The following is a 9,328-nucleotide window of genomic DNA, read 5'->3' as shown; positions in this document are numbered from 1 at the left end:
TTTAAACCTGCTGCCCATTCATTTCATTTGGTGCCCCCTAGTTCTTATATTACAGGAACAAGTAAATAACTTTTCCTTATTCACTTTCTCCACATCACTCATGAGTTTATATACCTCTATCATATCCCCACCTTAGTCTCCACTTTTCCAAACTGAAAAGTCCTAGCCTCTTTAATCTCTTCTTAGATGGGACCCATTCCAAACCCCTAATCATTTTAACAGGTTTCAGAGTAGCAGCCGTGTTAGTCTGTATCCGCAAAAAGAACAGGAGTACTTGTGGCACCTTAAAGACTAACAAATTTATTGTAGCATGAGCTTTCGTGAGCTACAGCTCATTTCTTCGGATGCATAGAATGGAACACACAGACAGGAGATATTTATACATACAGAGAACATGAAAAGGTGGAAGTATGCATAACAACAGGAAAAGTCTAATCAATTGAGATGAGATTAGACTTTTCTTGTTGTTATGCATACTTCCACCTTTTCATGTTCTCTGTATGTATAAATATCTCCTGTCTGTGTGTTCCATTCTATAAATCCGAAGAAGTGAGCTGTAGCTCACGAAAGCTCATGCTACAATAAATTTGTTAGTCTTTAAGGTGCCACAAGTACTCCTGTTCTTTTTGCTAATCATTTTAGTTGCCCTTATCTGAACTTTTCTAACGCCAGTATATCTTTTTTGAGATGAGGTGACCACATCTGTATGCAGTATTCAAGATGTGGGAGTACCATGAATTTATAAGGGCAATAAGATATTCTCCATCTTATTCTCTATCCCCTTTTTAATGATTCCTAACATCCTGTTTGCTTTTTTGACCGCCTATTGCGGACCGGGCACCCCAGTGCCCCTTTGCGGCAGGGGTAGGATGAGGTGCCGGTGCCTCACCACTCTCAAGTCCTTACGTTCGCCTCCCCGTGGGTGGTCAATGATGGCCTCTTGGCCTTCCTCCCTACTATCACCCGTCTAGTGCGGTAGCGCGACTTAGCGGTCATAGTCTCTATAACCTCCCTTAAGAGCAGGGTAGCGTGGCCTAGTGGCCAGAGTCCATATAATCCCCCTTACCAGCAGGGTAGCATGGCCTAGCAGCCAGAGTCCATATAAACTGCCTTACGAGTGGGGTAGCACGGCCTAGCAGCCAGAGTCCATATAAGATCCCTCATGGTTCGGGGGTAGGGGGACTCAGGCCCACCCTCTCCACCGACCCCCAACCGAGGGCCCTGGTAGTGGCAAGCTCTCCTTGCCCTTACTTGGCGGGGATCCTCCTGCAACACAGTGAGCTTCCCCACAGCTCTAACACTGTTTGTCTCTCGAGTTCCTCTGGGTCACTTCCTACCGTAAATACCAGTTCATCTGGGGCAGGGGGTCCTCCGGTCTGTTTCTCCCCTGTGACGTCCCCCATTGGGCTTGGCTGACCCCTGGATCCTAACGCGCAAGCTCTCCCTCCTCAGAAGCAGGCAGCGTGTGTCCTTCTCCTCCGGTGGTCAGCCCAGACTGAGCTGTTCTGCAGGCTTTTATATCTGTTCTCCAGGTGGAGTATGCCCAACAGAGCTTCTGGGGCATGGCTTCCTTTGCTAGGAAGTAAGGGTTAACCTCTGCTGTACCACTGTGGGGCCGCTGTGCCCTGTCATGCTGCCGCTGCACACTGTGTGGATGTCATCAGAGAACTATCCACGATGACTCCAAGATCTTTTTCCTGATTAGTTCCCCATCATATTGTATGTATAGTTGGGGTTATTTTTCCCAGTGTGCATTACTTTACATTTATCCACATTAAATTTAATTTGCCATTTTGTTGCCCAATCACTTAGTTTTGTGAGATCTTTCTGAAGTTCTTCACAGTCTGCTTTGATTTTAACTATCTTGAGCAGTTTAGTATCGTCTACAAACTTTGCCACCTCACTGTTTACCCCTTTCTCCAGATCATTTATGAATAAATTGAATAGGATTGGTCCTAGGACTGACCCTTGGGGGACACCACTAGTTACACCTCTCCATTCTGAGAATTTACCATTTATTCCTACCCTTTGTACCCTGTCTTTTAACCAGTTCTCAATCGATGAAAGGATTTTCCCTCTTATCCTATGACAACTTAATTTATGCAAGAGCCTTTGGTGAGGGACCTTGTCAAAGGCTTTCTGGAAATCTAAGTACACTGTATCCACTGGATTCTCCTTATCCACATGTTTGTTGACCCCTTCAAAGAACTCTAATAGATTAGGAAGACACGATTTCCCTTTACAGAAACCATGTTGGCTTTTGCCCAACAATTTATGTTCTTCTATGTGTCTGACAATTTTATTCTTTACGATTGTTTCAACTAATTTGCCCAGTACTGACATTAGACTTACCGGTCTGTAATTGCCAGGATCACCTCTAGAGCCCTTTTTAAATATTGGCGTCATATTAGCTATCTTCCAGTCATTGGGTACAGAAGTTGATTTAAAGGACAGGTTACAAACCATAGTTAGAAGTTCCGCAATTTCACATTTGAGTTCTTTCAGAACTCATGGGTGAATGCCATCTGGTCCCGGTGACCTGTTACTGTTAAGTTTATCAATTAATTCCAAAACCTCCTCTAGTGACACCTCAATCTGTGACAATTCCTCAGATTTGTCACCTACAAAAGCTGGCTCAGGTTTGGGAATCACCCTAACATCCTCAGCCATGAAGACTGAAGCAAAGAATTCATTTAGTTTCTCCACAATGACTTTATCGTCTTTAAGTGCTCCTTTTATATTTCAATCATCCAGGGACTCCACTGGTTGTTTAGCAGGCTTTCTGCTTCTGATATATTTAAAAAACATTTTGTTATTACCTTTTGAGTTTTTGGCTAGCTGTTCTTCAAACTCCTTTTTGGCTTTTCTTACTACATTTTTACACTTAATTTGGCAGTGTTTATGCTCTTTTCTATTTACCTCACTAGGATTTGACTTCCACTTTTTAAAAGATGCCTTTTTATCTCCCACTGCTTCTTTTACATGGTTGTTAAGCTGTGGTGGCTCTTTTAAATTTCTTTTACTGTGTTTCTTAATTTGGGGTATACATCTATTATGGTATCTTTGAAAAGTGTCCATGCAGCTTGCAGGGATTTCACTCCAGTCACTGTACCTTTTAATTTCTGTCCAACTTCAGAATTAACAAATGACAATGCACTTAAAATTGGCTTCCAGTTTGTAGTGGGTGGTATCTCTTGCTTGCTGGTCTCTAAGGTGCCACAAGTACTCTTTGTTCTTTTTTCTATAAACTGAGTTGTGTCTCTAGCATTCTTAACAGCCTCATTAAGTTTAAGCTCTTCTAAAATTGGCTTTGACAGTGACTGGCTTATAAGGCTTTCTGCATGTTGGTCTGACCCAATATGGCCATTCTTACATAAAAATAATTATAATAATAAAGTTTAGTACAGAAACTCCCCAAGATAATGACTTCTTGAGATAGCAATGATGTGAGATAATGACCTTGGCAAATAATGCATTTTAAAAATCTTGGCCTACTAGGAAACGTACTGGTATATTTATATAAGTTTCCCAGTCACAAATCTAGCATTCTGGAGCAGAGTCACTAAAACATAGTCCAATGCTCTGGCCACTGTTGTTTGTTGTGCCACCGTTCACTCTACCCCTAAATCCCCAATGTCCCTGCACCATCACGTTCTGCTGCCACATGCCACTGTGACCACTGCAAGTCGGTCTCTCGAGGTTCCACCCAGCTCTCAGTGAGGGAACCTTGCTGCTAGTGCAGCCTAAGCTGTCTCTTCCACAGAATCACTGTCCCACAGCAGGTCTAAGCACTTAGACCTGATTATCAGTGATTTCAGCTCTAGTAACCATTTAACAAATCAAAAGACTCTTTATGAAGCCTAATCAGCTCTCTCTCTAAACAGGAGAGAGGAGCAAGTCAAATAGTGCCTGTGACTCTTAGGCAGATTCCACACCACCAAGCAAAACACCTGTACCCCACCCTCTCTCTCTGCACTAGGATATGGCATCCAAACCTCCTGCTTAGGGAGGGCAGTTCAGTTGAGGGTGACCAGTGCTTAATTTGTAATGAAAGAGGTGCTGGGGCCCAAGCAAGTTTGTTACTTTTGTAACTGATGTGACAAGCCCAGAGGTCCCAGGGCTATGCACTGCCAAGCCTAGAGGTGCTGGGGCTGAGCCCTGGCAAGCCCTCGCACAAATTAAGCACTGAGGGAATAACAACATTTAATGATCCCCACATTTAATACTTAAGTGATTTGTAACCCAACACAAGCCAAAACTGTTCACTTAAGCAGCACAGCTGGGTGTGCTGGATATCTGAGCAGAGTAGGTGTGTTCATGTAAATTCAGTCTGGTCCTGAAGCCTTTCCACCCACCGCTGGCTCATCACTAGCTGTCAGGGGAAAACTCATTCAGACCTTGCTTGTAAATAATAATTTGAAATTATTAGGTAGGCTAATATAGCTGAAACAAGCGTGGTGACGTCATAAATAACAGCTATATGAGGAAGCTAGTCTCAGGGCTACCCAGAGGATTGAGGGGGCCTGGGGCAAAGTAATTTCGGGGGCCCCTTCCATAAAAAAAAGTTGCAATTCTATAGAAGACTATATTCTAGTAGGGTCCTCTGTGGGGCCCGGGGCAAATTGCCCCACTTGCGCTCCCCCCCGCCCTGGCTAGTCTTTGTTCAGACTTTTCTAACCCATTTTGCTTTCTCAGGCACAAGTATTTCCTCATATACTGTATATGCCTTTAAAATGTGTATTAATGTTTCAATTTCAATTCAAATTTCCAACCAATGATTAAATTGCCATTTAGAGTGTCCCGTAACTGGGGAGTTGGGGAAATTGGGAAGGGGGGGTCCAGAGAAATCGCAGGGGGCGGGGCTCTGTGCGCGGCTCCAGCTGCTTCCCCCAGACAGTCAGGGCTGAGGGGCGAGCAGGGACCGAGCTCAGCGCCCTCCCCCAGCAAGGGGGGGCTGCGCTCAGGAGAGCCGCCTCCCTCGGCCCCCCATGGGCGCGGTGCGCCGGGGGCCGCTATGAGCCGGGCGGGGAGCGGCGCAGCAGCAGCCCGTGTGCGCGTCCAGCGCTGCCGGCGGGGGCAGCCCCGCTAGCCTCGCCCGTCGGGCGCCGCCTGGGATGTGGCCACGAGCAGAAGTCGCTGCCGCGGCCGTGAGGCGGGGAGCCGGGCGCCGAGCCTGGGCTGAGCCGGTCGCGGGTCCCGCTGCCGCCGCCATGGGGGACCGGGGGCTGCTGCTGCGCTACCTGCTGCTGGGCTTCCTGGGCTGGGGCGCGTCCGCCCAGCCGGCGGGGGGCGAGTATTGCCACGGCTGGGTGGACGGGCACGGCCGCTACCACGAGGGCTTCCAGTGCCCGGAGGACTTCGACACGCCGGACGCCACCATCTGCTGCGGCTCCTGCGCCCTGCGCTACTGCTGCGCCGCCGCGGAGGCCCGGCTGGAGCAAGGCGGCTGCACCAACGACCGCGAGCCGCAGCCCCCGGGGGTGACAGCCCGTGAGTGTCCGGTTCCTCCTGCCCGGGGCCTGACGCTCCAGCTGCTGCGCAGGGCGGGCGCGTGGCCCGAGCTCGGAGCCGGCGCTGGGGACCAGCCGCGGGCAGGGCGCTAGAGCCCGAGGCGGCTCGCGGGCGGCGAGGCGCGGCCGGTCGCTGCGGAGCGCGGTCCCGGTCCCCTCCCGCCCCAGCCCCCAGCTGCTGCGGGCGGCCTGCTCGGGACGCGCCCCCGCGCTGCGCGCTACACGCGGCCGGCGGGCACAGAAAGTTTCCGCCAACTTCCCTGGGAAGCGAGCGAGGCACCGGGCGGCCGGGGATGCGGCGGCGGCGGCAGGTGAAGGGCGAGACTGGCACGGGGCTGAGTCCGGCTCCCCCTGACAGCGCGGCGGGGTCTGGGGCTCCCAGCGGCGCTAGTGCTCAGGCAGGGGCAGACCGCCGCCCGCTCCCCGCCGCTGGGTGGGCTCTTGCGGTAGCGCCATGGGCTCGGCCGCGCTGGGGGGCCGCCGTCTGGCGCAGCCCCGGCCACGGCCACACACGTCCCCAGGGCCAGGGCCGGGAAGCGCGCTCGGGGCTAAGCCAGCGGCGCTACTTGGGCTCTTGAGCAGCCAAACGGGAAGCCGCCTTACCGGCTCCTTGGCCGCGCGGAGGAGGGGCAAAGGCGGGGTAGTTTTATACCTCGTAACGGGTCAGCGGTGCGGCTGGAGCATCCTGCGCGAGAATAAAACCCGCGGCCTTCAGCCGACTGAAACCGGCTCCCCGGCCAGCGTCGTCCGACGGGCGCGTCAGAACCGATCAGATCGGTGCTGAACTAGCCCCCACCTGCTGGCACTACGGGTCTGGTTTAATCGCCCCCACAGCTTAGGAGCGGCCCAGCCATTTAAATCCCATCAAACCAAAAGGCGAGTTTATAGTAAAGAGCTAGTTACCGTGCAGTGAAGGAGCAGCTGGAAAGCCAGAGCAGGGGCCGTTTTATTTTTTCCTTTCCAGACGTGACTAACTGTAACTGTAAAAAGAATCAGACTGGGGTTCCGGGAATATATATAAAAGCAAACAAGTAATCCAGCAACAGCACTGAAAGATATTTGGCTGAAAATCGTTCACTCTGAAGTTACTTGCCCCCTAAAAAGGGACTGGAGCTTTTGAAGAGTTAGTCCGTAGTTTCAGGCAGTTATAATTTGCAGCAGTGAGTAAATTTCCGAAAAAACTTGTTGGAAAAGTGGAGCATGATTCCTGAACAAAGGGAAAACCAAACCGACCACTGAAAACTATACTCGTGCAGCAAACAGGACCATGCGGACTAACCATTCAGGATTCCAATACTGATCTAAAATAGTAACACTAGGAATTAGTCTATTAAAATTGTCAGCAGCAAAGACTTTTAATTTCTGTATGTAGGAACTAAAGGCTAATTAAAAATCAAATGCAGCTTATTGCACGATCAGTGAAGTTGTTACTTTGTATCAGATCATACCGCTGGCACGCAGTTCACAGTTTATTTGTAATACGTGAAAGGAGCACCTTTTAACAAGCGCGGTAGTTGATGAGAGTTTAAGAATAATATGGGAATTTGAAAACTTTGCAGAGTTAAATAGACAAGCTATTTTGGAGTGTTAAAATGTACTTTTTTTTTTAAATTCAGAGCCGATCTACGTTCCTTTCCTTATTGTTGGATCCATATTCATCGCCTTCATTATTGTGGGTTCGTTGGTAGCTGTTTATTGTTGCACGTGTTTAAGACCTAAACAAACATCACAGCAGCCAATACGATTCTCTCTTCGAAGCTATCAGATCGAGACTCTTCCAATGATCCTGACTTCCACTAGTCTCCGGACACCGTCCAGACAGTCCAGTACTGCAACCAGTTCGAGTTCTACTGGAGGCTCCATTCGCAGGTTCTCTTTCGCCAGAGCAGAATCTGGGTGTTTAGTGGCATCTCCACCTTCACCTTACACACCGGGCTGCTTACAAACAGGCCATTCTATCCACCTAACTCAACCAGCTGGATTTTTGGTGTCATCACCCTATTTTGGCTATCCTCTCCAACCGGAACCTTCCCTAGCCGGGAGGAGCTGCCCAGATTTTAGCTAGGAGTTTTCAATAGTAATATAGCCATAGGCGGTATACTGCTGCAGTGTACATTTCACACTAATATGTTCTGTAGTTATGGAACTCAAAACCATGTGAATGGGGGAGTTGCCCATTTAAAAGTGCAAGATTGTGTAGAAACTAGTACAAATACTTACTTTAGTTATAAAACAGTTTCCTTGTACTTTGTCACAACTGCATATAGATCATGAAACATTTTAAACATTTATTGCTCTCAAAAAGTGACCTTTTGATAATTTATTCTAATTTGTGCAGAATTTCTGCAGAGAGAGGTAGAAGACCAATTTGGGATAAAACTATTAATAACGTAGCTAGAAGAGTTATAAATTACTTTTGGAGTCCAAATGATATTAACTCTGTTATAACAAACCAGGGACCTGATTCTGCAACTCTTGAACAAGCGTTTACTCACCAGACTAGTCCCACTTACTGCAATGATACTGCTCAGGTGAGTAAGGGTCGCAGGATCCTGACCTGGGGTTGAGGGAAGAAAGGTATAAAAATGGGCAGTGGGGGGAATTGTCCATGATTATAGATACCAGAATCAGATTTTTTTTAAAGTGCACATAATATAACTGAGATTAGGGAGCATAAAATTTACTTTTGAAAGTAAAGTGTTAGAAAGATAGGGCCAAATATTTTAATACGGTTTAAGTTTAGTTTAAAACATGCCCAGTCTCCCAGTAGTCAGATCATTATATATGGAAAAAGTACAACGTGCACAATAGAGATAGTCTATGTAAAATCCTAAAAACATTATTACTTCAAAGCATTTTTATTAAAGGAGAATTTGCTGTAAGCATTTTGTTCAGCAACATGTATATAAATACAAATTGGACAAAGTGGTCTCCAAGTTCTATTTGTAAAATTAGTAATGTATAAAATGTAAAGACAAATTTGTAATTTAAAATGTATGTACAGCACTGACAACATTAATTATTTAGTAGTCATAGTGAATTGTTTTATGTCAAACTGGTTGAAATTTTAATTTTTGGTTGTAATTCTCTACAGAATGCCATTCACAAACCGTGAGCCTATTAAGCAATGTTCATTTGGTTACAGTGTCAATACATTTATATTTTGTTTTCTATACATTAAAAGTAGTAGTAAATTTTGTTCTTTTGCAAACTATTTTACATCCATACATCTGTGATGCTGCAGATTTAATATAGTTTATAACAGTGTTGAATATGCAGTTAACTAGTCAGATTAACATAACTGATGAATTTAAAGTGTATATAAAAATAAAGATCATTATATTAAATTGTTTACTACACTGCTTGAATTTACAGTATCCCATTATATGACTAGGTTTCTTCCTCTGTTCCCTTCCAAAAATAACCAACCAACCAATATAAACCAAAACAAACAAACCAACCCCAAACGTTAACACAATAACAAATCAAAGGAAAGGAAAAATGAGTCCAGTCAGTGCCTCTACCTTTCATGTACTTCTATACACAGAAAGCCATTCTGTCTGTTTGGGTTTCCTGTATCGCTACATTGAACTTGCTTATCTTACCAAACCAGATCTGCTGATGTGCTAGGTATTCTTGAAATATTTTAATAGATGGTTCCATTACACAAGCATTAGGGCAAGTTTAATTATCAAAAGCGTATTTAAATTAGTATAAAATTAAGGAATTTAGTTAAAATGATGTCCATCTTTTTTACATTAAAAATGTGGGCCATTTCTCCAGAAAAGTTTGCTTTCTGTCGCTGCTTACCATACACG

The 9,328-nt window shown here is 46.3% G+C and overlaps 1 protein-coding gene across 1 annotated transcript; it reads left to right on the top strand.

Annotated features, from left to right (window-relative positions):
* The first annotated feature begins 4,885 nt into the window (after positions 1-4,885).
* SHISA3 (shisa family member 3) lies at positions 4,886-9,165 on the top strand. Its single transcript, XM_039541401.1, has 2 exons — positions 4,886-5,490; positions 7,127-9,165. Exons 1-2 carry the CDS (start codon positions 5,115-5,117, stop codon positions 7,573-7,575), a joined length of 825 nt encoding a protein of 274 aa, XP_039397335.1. The 5' UTR covers positions 4,886-5,114; the 3' UTR covers positions 7,576-9,165.
* The last annotated feature ends 163 nt before the right edge of the window (positions 9,166-9,328 follow it).

Source organism: Mauremys reevesii, linkage group 5 (assembly GCF_016161935.1).
Source record: "Mauremys reevesii isolate NIE-2019 linkage group 5, ASM1616193v1, whole genome shotgun sequence".
Classification (NCBI taxonomy): domain Eukaryota; kingdom Metazoa; phylum Chordata; order Testudines; family Geoemydidae; genus Mauremys; species Mauremys reevesii.
Note: the sequence above shows the minus strand (reverse complement) of the source record. Positions and strands in the feature narration are given on the sequence as shown.

Coding starts and splice junctions, on each gene's coding strand:
- SHISA3 (XM_039541401.1), top strand. CDS start 5,115: ATGTGGCCACGAGCAGAAGTCGCTGCCGCGGCCGTGAGGCGGGGAGCC. Junction 5,491..7,126: donor GCCCCCGGGGGTGACAGCCC/GTGAGTGTCCGG, acceptor TTTTAAATTCAG/AGCCGATCTACGTTCCTTTC.